This window comes from Lycium ferocissimum, chromosome 6 (assembly GCF_029784015.1).
Source record: "Lycium ferocissimum isolate CSIRO_LF1 chromosome 6, AGI_CSIRO_Lferr_CH_V1, whole genome shotgun sequence".
Lineage (NCBI taxonomy): Eukaryota > Viridiplantae > Streptophyta > Magnoliopsida > Solanales > Solanaceae > Lycium > Lycium ferocissimum.
The window spans coordinates 51,249,458-51,269,508 of record NC_081347.1 but is presented as its reverse complement, the minus strand read 5'-3'; the positions used below and the strand labels follow the sequence as shown (position 1 = coordinate 51,269,508).

The following is a 20,051-nucleotide window of genomic DNA, read 5'->3' as shown; positions in this document are numbered from 1 at the left end:
TTAAAGAGAATCTCAGGGATCGTAAACATGTATCAACCCAATCACGAGCCCGCCCGCCAGTGAAAGTTACGAACATTGGCTTCGCTTTAGGACCCTCTACAAACGTATCGAAGCGATCCGAGCCCGTCTATGAAAGTTAGGGACTTTATTCGACATAGAATCCTTTAGGAACAAGAACTCTTTATGGAACATTTACTATCCAATCATACAGAAGACACAAGGACCATAGTTCGACTATATTAGGAATGCTAACATCAAGTGAATAAGAATCGTAGACATGCTCGGATCTTATGAATAAGTTACCCCAGCTGCATTATCATATCTTACTTACATCTAAGACATGCCAAAGAAAGAAAGGGTAAGCTTTACATACCTCGTCAGCTTCTAGCTAGTCGAACTTAAGTCTCGGGCTTCCCCAGAGATCTACAACGTCATTAGATACTAAACATTAGTTATAGGTACTTAAGAATCAATCTAAGCTAGCACTCCATTCACGAAATTTGGGCAGCATTTTCTTTATAAATTCAACAACCCGAGAATTCAACTCGGCCCGATCATCAACAACAATACCAACAATCATATTAACGACATCAACAATCCAATTCAAAACGTATTCTAACGTTAGTAACTCCTTTCTACATAATTCGACGAGCGTTTCATTTTACATTCAATTCAACCACATACAATCAAGCCAGCATCAATGCTCACACGTTCAAGTACTTCAGGAGTCATTCAAACAAGACTCAAGAACACTTCAAACAATCCATGATATTCAAAACGTGCCCGACATACATACAGCCGAAAACCTCCAAACTCAATAAGAACAACAACATTCTACACGTGCAAATTCATGAAGCCTCCTATACCAACGATCCACACGTTAACAACACATTCTCATAAATACAAGAAACTATATTAAAATCCCACATTAGCTACAACGGCCCACAATAATTACAACCCAACTTGAACCATTAAACCTTTTCATCTCATGAATCCACCAAACAACATCGAAAAATACTAAGTAAAATTTGTTCATCACTCCTACACAACACAACACATACACGGCTCAACACCAACATAGAGGGTTCCATAAATTTCATCCACTTCTACACACCGCAACATGCACAAACCATCCATAACACATGAAAAAAGGAGATTAAACTTTACCTTCACTCCTTAGCTTTCCAACTTGGCTAGGATTTGTGAATTGCAACAACGAATGTTTTGATTGCTCCAACAACTACTTCACGTTACCAAGGACCTTCCAATTGGTTGAAATACTAGAAGAAAATTATTTTTTTGATCAAGATTTTTGGACATCCAATTCGGCTAGGCTTGGCCGAATTCTTTCTCCTCTCTTCTCCAAGTTTCTAGAGTTGTGAAATGTGATGAATAAGTCTTGCCTTGTCATCACCCATCTATATATATAAATACATAGCCCATACAAGGTGGACACACATGTACACATCATGGCTTGAAGCAATTAAATTTGGCCAAGCCATGGGTGGTACCCCACACGGCCACATGGCCACTTATGGCTTTTTCATGAAATATTTTTTTTTCAACTTCTAGCCCCTAATTTTCCTTAATATTTCCATACCAATAAAAGATGAATATGCAACTTGTGCATTTAAAAAAGTCGGAAAACAACCTTGTCCTTAACTTTTCGCGATTAACCTAAAATATCCGAATGGACAAAATACGGGATATAACACTATTATAATGTAATGCCTTTTGGATTAAAAAATGCTAGTGCCGCATATCAACGCCTAGTTAATCGCATGTTCGAACACTAAATAGGGAAAACAATTGAGGTTTGTATTGATGATATGTTAGTTAATTCCCTGTGAACAGAGGACCATTTAAAGCATTTGCAGGAAACTTTCAATATATTGAGGAAATACAACATGAAGTTGAACCCCAAAAAATGCGCCTTTGGTGTCGGCTCGGGAAAATTTCTCGGTTTCATGGTATCCAACCGAGGAATAGAGATCAATCCGAACAAGATAAAGGCTATAGAGGATATCACCGTAGTAGATGACATAAAGGCCGTGCAAAGATTGACCAGACAAATAGTCGCACTGGGCCGCTTCATCTCTAGATCATCGGACAAGAGCCACCAATTCTTCTCGCTATTGAAGAAAAAAACTGATTTTGCCTGGACCCCCGAATTTCAAAAGGCTTTGGAGGGACTCAAGAAGTATTTATCAAGCCCTCCGTTGATGCATACGCCTAAAATGAACGAGCAGTTATACATTTACTTGGCAGTGTCCGAGATAGCGGTAAGTGGAGTCCTAGTTCGAGAAGAAGAAGGTACGGAATTTCCCATTTATTAAGTGAGTAGAACCTTAGGCGATGCTGAAACAAGATACCCACACTTAGAGAAATTAGCACTTGCTTTATTGAGTGCATCTAGGAAGCTGAAACCTACTTTCAATGTCATCCCATGTGTGTTGTAACGCCGTACCCTTTAAGGAATGTCATGCATAAGCCTGAGCTCTCAGGCCGATTAGCAAAATGGGCTACGGAGATTAGCGGGTATGACATTGAATATAAGCCCCGAACGGCCATCAAGTCCCAAATACTAGTAGACTTCATGGCCGACTTCACGCCGGCCATGGTTCCCGAGGTCGATAAAGAATTACTGCTCGCCTCGGGGACTAGCTCGGGAGTCTGGACCTTGCTCACGGACGGTGCCTCCAACTTGAAAGGGTACGGGCTAGGGATCGCTCTTAAACCCCCTACTGGCGACATAATAAGACAATCGGTCATTGACGGCGGGAAATTGACTAATAATGAAGCCGAGTACGAGGCTATGATTGCAGGTCTAGAACTGGCTAAGAGCTTGGGAGACGAGATCATTGAGGCCAAGTGCGATTCCCTCCTCGTGGTCAATCAAGTACACGGGACATTTGAAGTCAAGGACGACCGGATACAGAAATACTTAGAAAAGTTACAAGTGGTACTGCATTGATTCAAAGGGTGAATACTTGAGCACATACCTCGAGATCAGAACAATGAGGCCGACGCCTTGGCAAACTTAGGCTCATCGGTAGAATCTGAAGGATTCAATTCCGGAGCGGTGGTGCAGCATATGAGTTCGGTAATAGAAACCGGCCACGCTGAAGTAAATTTAATCGGCTTAACTTGGGACTGGAGAAACAAATAGGTGGATTACCTCGAATCGGGAAAGTTGCCTCCCGATCCCAAAGAATCGAGGGCCATTCAAACCAAAGCAACAAGATTTTATTTGATTGATAGCCAGTTGTATCGAAGATCATTCTATGGCCCATTGGCAAAGTGCTTAGGCCCGGGGGAAACCGACTAGATGATGAGGGAAATCCATGAGGGAACTTATGGAAACCATTCGGGTGCAGAATCGCTGATACGAAAACTAATTAGGGTTGGGTATTACTGGAGTGAGATGGAGAAAGATGTGAAGGACTTCGTTCAAAAATGCAATGAATGTCAAAGGGATACCCCTTCGATACATCAACTGGGGGAATTACTTCATCCGGTCCTTTCCTCTTGGCCGTTCATGAAATGGGGGATGAATATAGTAAGGCCTTTACCCTGGGCTCCGGGCAAGGCTCAGTACATTTTGCTTATGACGAACTACTTCTCTAAATGGGTTGAAGCACAGGCGTTTGAGAAGGTTAGAGAAAAGGAAATTATTGACTTTATTTGGGACCATATAGTTTGTCGATTCGGGATGCCAGCAGAAATTCATAGGCAGCAAAGTTAGTAAGTTCTTGGAACAGAATAAAATCAAAAATATATTATCAACTCCATATCACCCAAGTGCGAATGGTCAAGCGGAGTCAACAAACAAAACCATATTACAGAACTTAAAGAAAAGGCTGTCCGATTCAAAACACAAGTAGAAGGAGATTCTACCCGAGGTCTTGTAGGCATATTGAACGACTGTGAGATCTAGCACCGGTGAAACCCCGTTCTCCCTGGTGTATGGAGCCGAGGCATTGATACCTGTCAAAGCCGGTGAACCGAGCTTAAGATTGTGATACGCTACGGAGGCTTCAAATAATGAGGCAATGACTGCCAGTTACGGTAGGATTCATTGTAAGGGCCAAACGATCGAATGAATCATGCCCGCTTAGTCTGTTCTTGCCAAGGCAACTATTGTAAGCATGAATGTAATTGTTCACCCCTGATCCGATCAATAAACTTAGAAATTCCCTCAAAGTATCATTCTTCTATGACTATTTCTCTTACATCGGTATATTCGGTACTATGCGTACGAGTTTCGAGGCCCCGAGGTCGGATGTATAAAAATCGAAAGCTAAAGCCCGAATTAATAAAGACGCTAAGTCTAAATTATCAAAGACTACAGTCTAAATTATTAAAGACTACAGTCTAAATTAATAAAGACTACAGTCTAGATTATTAAAGACTACGGTCTATTCAATCACAGACTAAGGTCAAAATTGTTAAAAACTGCAGTTTAAGACATCAAAGGCTATGCCCGAACGAGATCTGAAGCCATTAAGACTTCGATCTAAACACATAGTGCAACTCGGAGACGTCTGAGTATGCAAACAGGAAAGTAAGGCTCTTACATATTCGATAAACAGCCACCGGTCAGAACTAAGAGACTACCGGTCTCAGAATTATTTCTAAGTCGGTCTGAATCGAGACCGAATGGCTGATTGTTCTAAATCCTAAGAAGAAAGGATAAACGAGTATTGAACAACAAAAGATATCAAATAAAGCCGAACAAAAACTTTTGTATATATATCCAAAATATTTACAAAGGCTCAAAAAACGGCCTCGAGCTTAAAAAAGCTCAAAAATTATATATAGACAAAAAAAAGGAGTCTAAGGCTTTTAAGCCTGTTCTTAATCCGAGCCACCGGAACCTCCGTCTGAGTCAACATCACTACCCGACTCCTCGGGCTGATACTTAGCCTTCGCCTGCCGCCTGCTTGGCCTCCTTGATCGTAGGCCGATACATCTACCCCCCCAAACTTGGACTTCTTCTAGTGTCTCTCTCCGTGATAAGCACCGCATATATTCAGCCCTGACACTGCTCCGAGCCTCGGTCGATTCAACATCGAACTTGTACTGGGCCAACATCTCATCAACATCAGAGAGTTTCTCCGAGGCCTTGTTAAGTTTAAGCTTTTGCTCGATATTTTCGCGACCAAGATTATCACGTTCTATCTCAGCCGAGGTAAGTTGTTCCCGGAGTTCTCTGTTAAACAGGGACCACTTACCGACCTCATCCTCCGCTACCCGAAGCCTCTCCTTGGTCGATGATAGATCCTCCTTACGGACGTCTCTCTCTGAGGCAAGGTTGTTCGTTTTGCTTTTGAAGGCTCCAAGTTCATCTTTGAGTCCGTCAAGCTCAGACCGGAGCTGGTCGATCAGAGTTACTCTTTCCTGGGCCTGAGAAGTAGTGGCATTAGCATCAACTATTAAATGATTGTTGTAAGCTTCAAAAATCCTTACCTTCTCGGCCAGGAGCTCACGTTCTTCTCGAGCCTTCTCCAAATCTGGTTGAAGGGTGGAGGGGTCGGGCATATCCCTGATGTGCTCACCGATGCAGCCGTTTGTACGACCGTCCGATGGGCTTGCTCCCAAGTCCAGTTCCCCGAGACGGTCCGCCTCTATCCTTAACCGGAGAAAGCTCTCATGATGAAGCACGGAAGCCTAAGACAAAAGGAAAAGTTGGTTATCACAACAACAGGAAGAAACAAAAACTTAACATAAAAAATTAAAACAAGGCGTATCCGGTTCAAGGCCTGCTGGGCCTCGTTAAAAGGCATGATACGTCGAACCCGTTCATCTTCTGCAGATCATCCTCAGTCACAAAAGGGTGCAGATAGCTAGCCACCGCGACCGGTTCGGACAGCATCCTCATGTCTGCCGGCACAAAAAATGTAGCCTTCTTCATACGGTTTGGATCTGTGCTCGGGGCAGGGAACTGTCTCTCTAACTGGGGCTCGGAGTTACTCCGAATTGGACGAACTTCCTAGGAATTGGCAAGTGGCCGAACCCGGAGTAGTCCTCTACCACACCGGCGCCTCCATTATCGAATAACTATTCGATGGTTCGGTTGAAAGACCGAGATGGAGTCGTCGCCTTTCTTTTCGCACCAACGCCGGAGATGTATGTGTGTTTGCTCTAAATTACGACCTCGCTTGCGCGTGACGGCTCCCGCCCAATATAGAGACACCGCCGGCCGGCGTAAATCTTCTTTGGCAGGGAAGAGACCGGACCGGGCTAGGAGCGTTCTCTTAACGGGCAATGCAGCACAGTAATCTTTCGGGGCCCCTGTGGGGAGAGAGCACGATAAAAGTGTCCTCGGGGAGTCCCATTTCATGGTCAGCAGTTTGCAGTACTACCGACGTGGAGCAGTGACCTTCGAGCTTTTCAGCTCTTGGTTGGTGTTTCCAAGTCTCGAAGGCCCGGATCGATATCTTTCGAGGATCTCAAGGGCTAGACCATAGAGGATAACATGATATCCTCATCCTCAGAACGATCTTTCGGCCTGCCCTCGATGGTCTTTTGAAAGACGCTCCTTTTGTCCTTGATCACCATCCTCCTTTTCTTCTTACCCTCAGCAGGATCATCGGAAGGATCGGGCGACCGTTTTCTCCTCTTTGTAAGTTTCTCCTCCTCTGCAGTGGCTTCGGCCCTAGAAGACGAGCCCGATGCATCAGCATCGGCGCTTCTCCGAAGTATGATGGTATTTGGTAGGCCTATAAATAAAATAAAAAAAGGGGGCTCGGTTAGTACCGACGTATTGAGCAAGGAAATAAAGAATATATTAGCCTAAGGAACTCACCGTGATGAAGAGCCTCCCATCTGTTTTTTAAAGTATCCGCCACTTGGGCTCCCAGAGGGAGCTGGCTACATATGCTCTCGATCCAAAGGTTCCATTTTGGTACCGCTTTAAGAACTTGAGGAGTGGCTGCAAATAAAAGCAAAGTTTGTGGTCTTAAAAATACAGTATCAGAAAGATTTTCATTTACTCGGAGGGAGATGCACTTACATTTTGAATTCCACTGTGGAAACGAAACTTGATCGGAGTGACGAGGTCCCTGGCCTACGGGACGAACCCTCGGCTCCTCGCCATCCTCGATCCCTGTCCTCGTCGATACACGAGAAAGGAGCCTTATTCACTCATCGGGTGAGCTTGATTAAAGCACCCCAGAACACTCGGGGACTGTATGACCGGATGGGGTGGTCAACGGTGAAAGGCTGCTTCGCCTTGACCGTGAAGCAACAGAGGAGTGTTACAATTCTCCAAAAAGAGGGGTGGATCTGACCAAGGCAAAGGTCATAACTCTTGCAAAACTCTACGACCACCGAATCGAGAGGGCCAAACGTGAAAGGATAAGTGTAAACACTTAGATACCCTTTCACGTACATCGTGATGTCCTCCTCAGGGCCGGGAATAACGATGTCTTTCCCTTTCCAATAACAATCTTCCCAGACCCTTTTGAGTTTGTCCAGGGCGATGGTGCAAAGATATTTCCACGCTTCTTCACCCCGATCTCCTTGCGTCGAGGGTTTTTCGACCTTAAAGTCGTTATCCGATTAGTAGTTGTTGGGAATAAAATCCGATATGGGTAGTTCCGATTTAGCAATGCCGAGGAAGTCCCTAGTACCGAGAGGCCGGGAGAACATCTTTGTTTGGTTTTTGAAGCCTTCACCATTTTTTCTAAAAATAACAAGAATTGAAGATTGGAAGATGAAGATATGAAGATCTGGGAAAAATTTGATGAAGATATGAAGATCCGAAGTAATTGCATCGAATATATAAATGTGTGAGACGAAGGTACGAAGATCGAAGAATTTGGAACGGATTGAAGAATGATGGTAACCGAGTGAATCGAGATCATAAAGCAAAAAATAGAGGTAAAATTTTTGAACTTTTATATATTAACCGAGTATTGCTGGCATTCTCAGTAATCATTTAGGACTTATTAGAGTTTGACGCGTGTCCGATGTCAAAATGATATGATACGACGTTTATCTTGTATTCACTTGAAGCTTGCAAGAGGAAGGAACCAAATCGATCAATAGTACTCGAGACCTACTTCGGCCTCTAATACTAGGGGACTATCTGTATACGGGCAAAATCGAGAGCAAGGTTACCCTCGATTTCCCGTTAAGAAACTGAAGATTATGATGATTGTTTCTGGCTCGGACGGTTCCCAATCGGGGTCAAGATCAAACGATGGGTCGAAGCAAGACCGAGCACATCTGAGCCCGGGACACTGAGCTCGGTTGGAACTGGATACCGAGATAGGATGAGAAAGCGGTTAACAGTGATAAACTAGAGTCCGAAATATCCACTATCGCCGGGATATGGCGGCGATTTCACGCGATCAAGAATCCGAAGATTTTGGTACCTATTTGCATCATATTAGGGGTTGCAGACCTCCTCTACTATATATAAAGAGGAGGACCCATTTTACTTTGGCTGGTTCTTTACACGCATAAGCATACTAAGCAATACAATTTGATTCTAAGTGTTTATCAATCTCTCTAAGTGTTCTACAATTGTTCATTCATTCACCACTGTGACACGAGCCCGGTTTCGAAGACCCGAGCCAACCGGTCGGTCGTGTCTAAGGATCAATCGTTGTTATATCTTGGTTTGACTGTTCTTATTTGCCTTTGCACTATTATTTATTGCTCTGTAATCATTCATATTAAATTAAACCGTATATCCACTGAACCGCGTACAAATTTAATTATTATCCAATTTTTAGGTTAAACAAGTTGTACAAGTATAAGAGATAACGAATCAAGCCCCTCTTGAACTACAACATAACAACATACTCAGTGTAGTCCCATAAATGGAGTCTAGAAAGGATATGATGTACCCAAATCTTATTCTTCCTTTTATGGGGTAGAGAGGTTTGTTTCCGATAAACCCTCGGCTCGAAAGAAAAGAAAAGAATTTGAAGCATGATATCAAGAAACAGACAACAAAATATCAAGATAAAAAATAAATAGTGCAACAAATAGTAATACACATGCATCGAAGAAAGTAAACAACATGATTACTAACTAAAGCTACTAATAAGGAGAACACTCGGTTACCTACTAACCTTTTAACATAATCCTTAACCTCCACACCTTTCTATCTAGGATCATGTCCTCAGTAAGCTGAATATACACCATGTCCTGTCTAATTAATCACCTCCCATAACCCCTTCCACCCACAAGTTCTTCAACCTACCTCTATCTCTCCTAACTTCTGCTATAGTCAACCTCTCACACCTCCTCTTCACATGCTCGAACCATCTTAGTCTCGCTTCCCTCATTTTGTTCACCATGGGGGACACTTCCACCTTGCCCGAATAACTTCATTCCTAATCATATCTCTCCTAGTATGCCCATACATCCATCTGAGCATCCTCATCTTCTGAACGTGGACGTTCTTGACTGGCCAACACTCTGCCCCATACTACAAGGTCAGTCTAACCACCACTCTGTAGAATTTACCTTTAAGCTATGGCAACACATTCTTATCACAGTCCAGCAAGCCTTCATTTCACACCACCAACCCCTCCCCCCCCCCCCCTCTTCCCCCTACAATACGATGTGCGACACGCTCATCAATCTCCCCATCTCCTTGAATAAAACCCTCCTAAACTATCATGTTATTATTAGTTTCATATTTAAACTATGTCTAGTTTATGCTATCTTCCTGGATTATAATTTTCTAAAGTTAACCCCCCCCCCCCCCCCCCCCCCCCCCCCCAATCTATCACATTTTTGTTAGTTTTGTCTCCCCCTAAATTATCACATTTTTGTTAGTTTTATACTTAATTATGGTTCATTTATGTTACCCCTCTGAACTATAACTTTCGTGTGCTAAAATTCCCCTTAACTTGACAAATGACAAAGCGTGTGTAACCACATCCTTAGAGGCGTGTGAGGGGCAAATCCATCTACGTGGCTTTACAATGGCTAATTAATTCATGGACTATGCAAAGTAAAGGAGACAAAAAAAGAACTTGTGATTATATATATATACTCTTCAACCTTTTAAAGTTTAGATTTTTTTTCACAATAATTAATTCACACTTTTCAACCCAAGACACGATCAAATAAAAATTATAAACTAAAATCACCGTGACATCGAACCAAATGAGAATTAATCTGTTTCAATTTCTCTTCAGCTCTCAGCAAAATGGGACAAAAGTGGAGTACGCTCTTATGTTTTTCTCAGTACCTTTTCCTTTTTCCCTTTTGATTTTTTTCTTTATTTTTAGTTATTTAGTTTGAATTTATGTTATAATTAAAACCATTACTAATCAAAATAAAATTTGAAAAATAATAATTAAATAACACGTCAAGTTCCACTTGGCAATTTTTTAAAGCTTTTGGGAGTGTGACCACTCTTACGTAATAGATAATGAGCAAGGATGCGTTAGCATATGAAAAGTATAGTTCGTGGGGCAATGTAAGCTAATCATAACTTAAATATAAAAATATGATAATTTAGGGAGATTTTGATACATTATATCTAAGTAGTTCTTCCGTTTTAAAATAAGTGATGTTTTTAGCTCGGGCAGGCCCCTTAAGGAAATTACTATTCCTAGAAAGTAAAATATATTTTTACTAATTTATCCTTAATAAGTAACATAAAAAAAATGTAGTTCTTTAATAGTTTCTGGGTTATATAACATTCCCTTTATTTAAATAGGGATAAAATTAAAAGAGCATCATTAATGTCTTCTTGATTATATAAAACATCATTTATTTTTAAATAAAATAAAAAGATAAAATTACCACTTATTTGAAACGGAATTTTGACGCTCCTTTAGGCCATCTCCAACCTTGCACCATTTTTTGCACCAAATGCTATTTTGGTATTTGGTGCAAAAAATGGTGTTTTGGAGCTCCAACCTTGCACTATTTTTTGCACCATTTTGGTGCATGAATAGTGTTGCATGTATTCAAATTTGCAACACTATTCATTGCACCATTACTATTCATTAATAATTTATTATTTTTTTTATTATATAACACTTTTAATTTAACATATTATAAATTTTAATTTTTACATTTAGATTCCTAATATACCTATTCATCTACACCATTACTATTCATTAATATTTTATTATTTTTTTATTATATAACACTTTTAATTTAACATATTATAAATTTTAATTTATAATTTTAGATTCCTAATATACCTAATTATTTTTTATGTAATATCTTATAATATTAATTTTACATCTTAATTTTGGAGTGTAAGTTTTATAAATTAATTTTCGTATATATTATTTTATATAAAATTGTAATTTAATTTTATTATAAGTTATAATTATATTAAAAAATATAACCATCACAAAAATGAAAAGTGCAAATATAAAATATAATATGTTGTTAATTAATAACACAATGCTCAATAACAAAATAATTTCGAATATATAACACAATTATAACACAATGTTCAATAACAACACAATGATCAATAGCATAACAATGTTCAATACATTAAACAACATAATAATTTAGAAAATTATAACAATAATTTAGTACTCTGGTAGGTCGTTTCTAGATCCACCAATATCATTAAAATATTGAGTGTATGGGGTAGAGGATTGTTGTGGTTGTGGCTGTTGAAATTGTTGACTTCTTTTATCCATTATTCATTTTTGTTCTTGTCGAATAAATTCATGAATATTTGGATCACCAATAATTTATTTCTCGATTATTTTTCAGATAATCCACGCTATAATGATGGTATGTTTCGTCGTCGATATCGGATGTCCCGGAATTTGTTTCTTCGTATTGTTGATGCAATTAAAGCTCATGATACGTACTTCGAACAACGTGCTGATGCGATGGATAGATTTGGTTTATCTACTGTACAAAAAATCACAGCTGTGTTTAGAATGTTGGCATACGGCTTGCCAGCGGATGCCACTAACGAATAAGTGAAAATTGGAGAGTCAACTGCAATTGAAAGCATGAAGAGATTTTGTCGAGCTATCGTAGAGGTTTTTGGCCAGCAGTATCTGAGATCACTAACAGCTAACGATGTTGCAAGGCTTCTTCACATCGGTGAGTAATGTGGTTTTCCAGGAATGCTAGGTAGTCTAGATTGCATGCATTGGAGATGGAAAAATTGTCCAACAGCATGGGCTGGACAATATGCAGGTCGTAGTGGATCCCCAACAATAATTCTTGAAGCTGTAGCTGATTATGACCTTTGGATATGGCATGCATATTTTGGTATGCCCGGCACCAATAATGACATTAATGTTTTAGAATCGTCACATCTGTTTTCCAATCTTGCTAAAGGTATTGCTCCTCCCGCCCATTATGTTATTCAAGGAAACGAATATGATGTGGGTTATTATTTAATGACAAGATATATCCAAAATGGTCTACAATTGTGCAAACCATTCATGAGCCACAATCTCAAAAGAAGAAATATTTCGCGACGAAACAAGAATCATGTCGAAAAGATGTTGAACGTGCATTCGGAGTTTTGCAATCTCGTTTTGCAATTATTGCAGGCTGTCATGTTTTTTGGAGAAAAGAAGTGCTACATGATATATTAACATCATGTATTATACTGCACAACATGATAATCGAGGATGAGCGTGATCTTAATGCATCAATTCAAGATGCTTGGAAGGTCCAACTCCAACAGTAGAAATGGTAGTAGATGAAAATTATTGATTTGAATAATTTTTAGCTCGACACAAAAAAATTAAGAACAAAGATGTTCATTTTGCACTTCGTAATGCATTAGTAGAGCATTTATGGGAGCAACGTACTAATCATGAAAGTTGAATATTTATGTAGAAATTAAAATAAATTCTACCTTAATGTAATAGTATTTATTTAATTATATTTTATCAATGATTTCATTTTTATTTGAATTATCCATTAATATGTATAACATATAATATTTGCTTACAATTTATATTATTTAAAATTTTATGGTATAAAATAATTTTATATTAAATGATTATATAACAAAGGATTATGAATTACATGAGATGGATATGTAAAAAAGAAAAAAAAGAATTTTTTTTATGAAATTAAAAATAAAATTTAAGTAAAAGAAAATAATATAATATAAAAGAGAGAGAAGAATATAAAAAGAATATTCTTTTTTGATGCAAAAAATGATGCAATGGATTAAAATTAATTTACGCTATTTTGATATTTATATTATTTTAATGTAAAAAATGATGCAATGGGTTAGAAATGCCTTAGGTAAAGAGGCTATCGACTACTAAAGTCAATCCCGATTCCTGGCAACTTCTTATTCACCCCCATGTGTTTGTTGTCCTCTGTCTTTTCGTCTTTATTCCTGGCCAGTTGTCTGATCAACCTTTAAAGTCCATTTGAGCACCATAACAGAATAACCTACTAATTCAACACGTTTATGCGGCATTGTTGTTGACTGAAAATTGAGTATTTTTCTCTCTAGGTTGTGTATGATGATTTGCTGATCTAGAAATTTACAACAAACTTTTAACCCCAATTAAGAGAATCCTCTCTCAATTTATATGATATTGAATTTCAAAGTCAACTCATGTAATTTAACTATGAATTTGGGCATATAGTTTTAGATTTTTTGAAAAATAATTTATATATTTAGAAATTACTCTCTCCATCCCACTTTAAGTATTTTACTTTTTTTTTTAGTTTATTTCAAAAAGAGTGTTTTTTTCTATATTAAATAAATTTTCTAATTTCAATATTTTATGTGGCAATTCGAGACCACAAGATTTAATGGACTACACACATCTTCAATTTAACACTACAAAATTCAAAAGTCTTTTATTATTTCTTAAACCCCATACCCCATAAAATAAAACACTTATTTAGGCCGAAAGGAGTAAAAAAAATATATTATAAGTCACAATAATTAACAATTTAAAATTTTAAAAGGCATATGAATAAATGTAAGATTTTTCTTGTTTAAAAGTAATACATAAACACTCCCTCCGTCCCAAAAAGATTATCCTCCTTTTCTTTTTAGTCTGTCCCAAAAAGATTATCCTCTTTCTATATTTAGAAACAATTTAACTTTATGATATGATTTACAGCCACACAAATATCTAAGACTTGTTTTGGACCACACATTTCAAAAGTCTTCCTTTATTTCTTAAACTTTGTGCCAAGTCAAAAGAGGATAATCTTTTTGAGATGGAAGGGGTATTTTTTTTTTTTTGATCTCTCTACTTGTATGACAGCAGCTCTCAAAGAACCAGTAAGGGGTCATTTGGTACACGATATTAGTTGCAGATATCTCAAAGACTAACTATGAGATTAATTTTGTACCATATTTGATATAAGGTATAAATTTATCCTTTGTACCAAATAAAGTATAAAATGCATCCCAAACTTAAGATGAAATATCCCATTAATCCTGGGATTATTTTATCTACGTACCAAACGACCCCTAACTACTTTGACAAAACTTCCAAGAAAGCCGATTTCTTGACGAAGTTTTTGTAGTCGAACGTACTGCGCAGACCATTTCTCCTCCATATAACTCCAATCAGTATCCATTACCCATCTTTAAAACCTTCAGATCCATATCCTATAAATCTTAAATACCATTAACATTTTTTCCATCTTCCATATTTCAACAAAAAAACAGTACCCAGAAAGAGCACATACTTGAAAAAAATGAGAATTCATTTATTCATAGCCATTCTTTTTGTGGTAATATTATCAAGTGTTCCATCTCAAACTTCAGCTCATTTCTTCCCAAATATATCTTCAATCCCTCCTTCTTTACTCAAACCTAATTCCACTGCTTGGGATGCTTTTCAGAAGTTATTAGGATGTCACTCTGGTCAGAAAAATATTGATGGCTTAGGTAAAATCAAGAAATATTTTCACAACTTTGGATACATTAATTCTATGAGTAATAACTTCACTGATGACTTTGATGATATTCTTGAATCTGCTCTCAAGACTTACCAACAAAACTTCAACCTCAACACAACCGGTATACTCGACGCCCCAACAATTCAGCATTTAATAAAACCAAGATGTGGAAATGCAGATGTAGTCAACGGTACTAGTACTATGAACTCCGGTAAAGCTCCGGCAGGTTCTCCGATGATGCACACCGTGGCACACTACTCGTTCTTTCCTGGTAGGCCACGGTGGCCCCCGAGTAAGGCAGATCTAACATACGCGTTCTTTCCGCAGAAGGGTCTGACAGATAACATTAAGAGCGTGTTCTCACGCGCGTTTGACCGTTGGTCAGAGGTGACCCCGTTGACTTTTACCGAAACGGCATCGTTTCGGTCGGCAGATATTAAAATCGGGTTTTTCGCGGGTGATCATAATGATGGCGAGCCGTTTGATGGTCCGATGGGGACATTAGCACACGCGTTTTCGCCCCCCGCGGGGCATTTTCACTTGGATGGCGATGAGAATTGGGTCATAGATGGGGTCCCCATTAATGATGGGAATTTTTTTTCTATAGTATCCGCGGTGGATCTTGAATCGGTCGCGGTTCATGAAATTGGGCATTTATTGGGTTTGGGTCATTCATCTGTAGAAGATTCTATTATGTACCCGAGTTTGGAAGCGGGTGCCCGAAGAGTAGAGCTTGCGAATGATGATATTCAGGGAGTCCAGGTGTTATATGGGTCTAACCCGAATTATACCGGGCCGAACACAACTTTGACTCCGAGCCAAGAGAATGATACAAATGGAGCCCCGAAATTTGGTTCATTATGTGTTCATGGGTTTCTATTGGTCGTTGGACTCTTCTTTGCATTAGTTCATTGAATTTTTGGAAAAAAAAAAAATACTTGTATTTCGTTGGCTGCATGATTGGATTATTTTAGTATATATCATACTTTGTCTTTTTATTTCAGATTGTTCCACTTGATGTTAATTCATAGCAAAACAAAAATTTCATTGTGGTTGTAAATGATTATTCTCTGTATAGATGTTTATACTATTGTCTTATTGAAATAACGGAACTTTAGACATTATTTTTTAGACAGACACATCCGCACCTTTTTTTTTTTTTTTTTTTTTTTTGGGTTGCTATTCTAATGCTGTCAGTTTTAAACTTTAAAGATGCTCTTAGTTTTGTCATAAACTTTTAAAGTTAAATCGGATTACATAATTAAATTTTAACAAGTTACGAGTATATATTTATGGTGAAATTATGTCACATGAGCTTTCCCAGCATAGCTGCTTGCGCCTTAATACAGTACCAAAGTATCAACGAAAAAGGAGTTTGTATGAGCCGTATTAAAATTCGCAAGTTTTTCATAACAAAAAAAAGCGAAATAATACATTTCGAAATGTAAATAAAAAGTTCACTTATTTTGATTTGGTTTGTGTGAGTTCCGGGGGGCGGGGGGCGGGGGGGTGGGGGTGGAGGTGCATGGGGGAGGGTTGTTCATGAAATGTGAAAACAAATATTCTCAATCCCAATTTATTTGACACAGTTCGGATTTCGAAAGACAAATAAGAAAATCATAGCCTCGACTTATTCGTATGCCCTTCATATATATTTTAAATTGTTAATTATTGTGACTTATAGTATTTTTTATATAGTTACTAAATATATAAATTATTTTAAAAAAAAAATTAAAAATTTTATGTTCGAATTTACTATCAAATTAAAAAAAATTGATTCTCAAAATTCGAACAATATCACATAAATTAAGCGAGAGAGCGACTAGCATTGAACTTCCACTGGGTATGAAAAGTCAATTATTTGTGAAAGGTCCAAGTTGACAGGTGAAACGTAAGAAGATATTTTATTTATATAATATGAAAAAGATTAGGAGCCTGTTTGGATGAGCTTAAAAAAGCTAAGTCAACCGGGTTCAATTGTTTTTTTGGCATTATTTTAAGCACAAAATGACTTATAAGCTGATCAGCTAAACGCTAAAAAAATATAAAAATAGTTTATAAGTTTATTTCAAAGAACTTATAAGTCAATCCAGACGAGCTCTGGGACAGATTTTGAAAAAGTCATGTAGGTGGAAAACATATAAAGAAAAAGTCTTGGACGGCAACGAAATAAATAAATAAAAAATTAGCAATTTGTTTGCCTTACCACTGTACCACATCTGAAAACATTATTTTACACGCGTGAATGTATCAAATGTTCACTCTTTTAATAATTGAGTAAATTACTGTAAAGAATATGCAATCCTATTTCTTTGGGAGATATGGGTTAATAGTTATTTTTAAAACCGCTAATTAAATATTAGCTATCATTTTAAGATTTATATTTTAATTGGAAAATATCATTTAGATGATCATACACCTAAACTAAAATATGGAAATTTTTAAAACTTCGCATATATCATGTTCAACATAAACTACAAGGGATTTATACCAAGTAAAATAAATTAAATTTAAAATAAGGAGTTTTTTTTAATAAGAGAAATTCCTATATGTTAATTATTATAAAGTTTAAGAGATCTAAAAAAAGCATACATACAAAAAATCCAGACTCAACGTTTCTAATATTGATGATCGGGTATCACCACTTAAATTGTGCTAATTTCGTATTTATGAGTTTTGAGATATACATATTTTATAAAATGTTTGTTCTTCCTTTTAACAAATTTGTAAATAAAAGAATCTAACTAGGTGCAAATATACCCTCTTCCAAGTTTTCACAAAAACCAAATACACTGCATGTTTTAAGTTTACTTTCAGTTTGTATATAATTATCGCATTTCACTTTATTTTAATTTACTTTAGTGAAATTTACGCTCCTTATATTTCCAAAGTAAAGAAATAACTCTCTATATAATGAAATATATAATTGTGTAGGATTTTATTATATCAACGGCCAAAAATCTGAGTTTGAGATACGTGTATCCGTAACATTGTATAAATTTTTTTATAGTGATTTTAATAATTTCTAGAAAGACAGGACCAATATGAACACGTCTATGATGAATGGCGAAAAATAGCTATTATACTAGTCAACTTGTATGATGAATGGTGTGAAATCATTGTGATACAAGTCTAATAATCCTTTTTTTAAATCACCTGTCCCATACTCAACACCTCGTTTTTCGTATAAATTTAAGAAGCTTCTACTCCTTATGTTCATATTTTACGCTCTTCTATTCTCACACATTTTGTATGAACTAGTTTTAGTATACGCGTGTTGTATCTGTGTATTGCGTCAACCAATAAATGTATATAAACTATTAAAAATAATAGTAATTAACATTAAAGTAAATGCAACATTTAATTTAATGATCAAATAAATGTTATATTGATGCAATAAATTAATTCAATATCTCTCACATGTAAATATGATGAATCTCGTTCGTATTTGTCTCTCACATGAAAACTTTTAACAAACGATGTTGTTGGTTTATGTTCTCATCTGTCATTTTGACTACTTTACCATTATCAAAATTTTGTTATCATCGTTGATAGTCCTCATAAAAGTGCAACATATATTTGTCTATAAACATATCATGTTGGAGTTTCATACTTTTATAATCAAAATGTAGATAGAGTTTCTAATTTATACCAAAATGTAGAAAAAATATGATCCCTCCATCCATTTTTACTTGTCAACTATACTAAAAATAGATGCCGCCTCGCACATGAACTCAACGAATACATAATTCGAAAACAATTGTATTTTCTTGTGATTATATATTGACACTTTTTTGTATATTACTTTAGTACTAAGGGAGAATCCCAACTTTTGTAGTCATCACATGATTTTTTTGTCCATTTTACCCCTAATTAAAGTTTTAATTACCTTAAAAGTCATCACATATTTTGGTAAACTTGAATAACTAAATGGGCTTTTTAATACTACAAAGAGTGATGATGTGTAAAAGGTGATACTGATACTACAAAATTTTATTTTCAAGCAAATTTAAATATTTTTTATCCATTTTACCCCTAATTAAAGCTTTAATTACCTTGCAAGTTTTTACCTATTTTGGTAAATTTGAATAACTAAATGGGCTTTTTTAATGCTACAAGGAGTGATGATGTGGAAAAGGTGATAGTGACACTACAAAAACAATCTATTTATTCAACCAAATTTGAAATTAATCAAAAAGTTTGTTGTCTTTCTTTTATGTGGAAATGATTATTAAACTTGTTTCAAATTATTTTATTCCTATAAAATTTATTATAGGCAAGTAAAAAAATTATCGTGTCATTCTCTTTCTACCTTTGTACATGCTTAATTATTAAATTAAAAATTATTTTTATATATAGATAAAAATATTTGAAAAAAGTAATTATATATACGTTTAAGAAATTACAATATAATAAAAAAATAAATTAATTTAAGAAAAAATAAAAAATACATCATTTCATAAAATGCTTTTTTTAAGGAAAAAGAAAGATTAAAGTAAGACAAACAAATAATTTCATTAACTTTTTAGTTTCTTTTGTATGATTTAATTTGAAGGAACATCTACAAAGAATTTTATCATATTTACTTGATTACCGTAAATATTTTATTTTTTCACAAAAATGGGTTAGCCAATATAAGTATAATTGAGAAAAAAATAAAGAAGTTAATCCAACATAAGGTAGAAATCAATTTGAATCATTAAAGATTTTAACCCCAAAAATTTCAGTATAATAAAAAGGAGAAGAACTTTGGTGCATGCATTAGTTTGAAAATAAAAAGAAAGTCTAAATATACTTTAAGAAAAATGTTGTTTTCTAACTAACAAAAACTTTTACTCCTATATGATTCAATATTTTAGAAACATTCAGAAATTGTCGAACTAACTTTAAAGCTAATATAGTGTTACAATATATATATATATATATATATATATATATATATATATATATATATATATATATATATATTGAATGTAGTTTGGGGAAATTTCGCCCCTATCAATGGTAACTGACACTAGTTAATATTATAGAGATGAATTTTGTTGTTGTTGTTGTTGTTGTCGTCGTCAAGTAAAGCATCCCAAGTTTAACGACCTAAATAAAAATTAATGCCATATTCAAGAGGTTATCCATGTATTTAACTTTTAATATCACATGATGTCACTAAATCCACCTGCTTACGAATAGATAATACAATA

At 36.2% G+C, this 20,051-nt stretch overlaps 1 protein-coding gene and 1 pseudogene across 1 annotated transcript; both read left to right on the top strand.

Moving 5' to 3' along the window:
- Positions 1 to 11,669: 11,669 nt before the first annotated feature.
- On the top strand, positions 11,670 to 12,670 carry LOC132061368 (uncharacterized; annotated as a pseudogene).
- A 1,771-nt stretch (positions 12,671 to 14,441) lies between these two features.
- On the top strand, positions 14,442 to 15,896 carry LOC132059772 (metalloendoproteinase 3-MMP-like). The gene has a single exon (XM_059452553.1). The coding sequence runs from the start codon at positions 14,650 to 14,652 to the stop codon at positions 15,766 to 15,768; it is 1,119 nt and encodes a 372-aa protein (XP_059308536.1). The 5' UTR covers positions 14,442 to 14,649; the 3' UTR covers positions 15,769 to 15,896.
- Positions 15,897 to 20,051: the final 4,155 nt, after the last annotated feature.

Bases quoted from the DNA above. Each gene is read 5' to 3' on its own strand.
- LOC132059772 (XM_059452553.1), top strand. From the start codon at position 14,650: ATGAGAATTCATTTATTCATAGCCATTCTTTTTGTGGTAATATTATCA.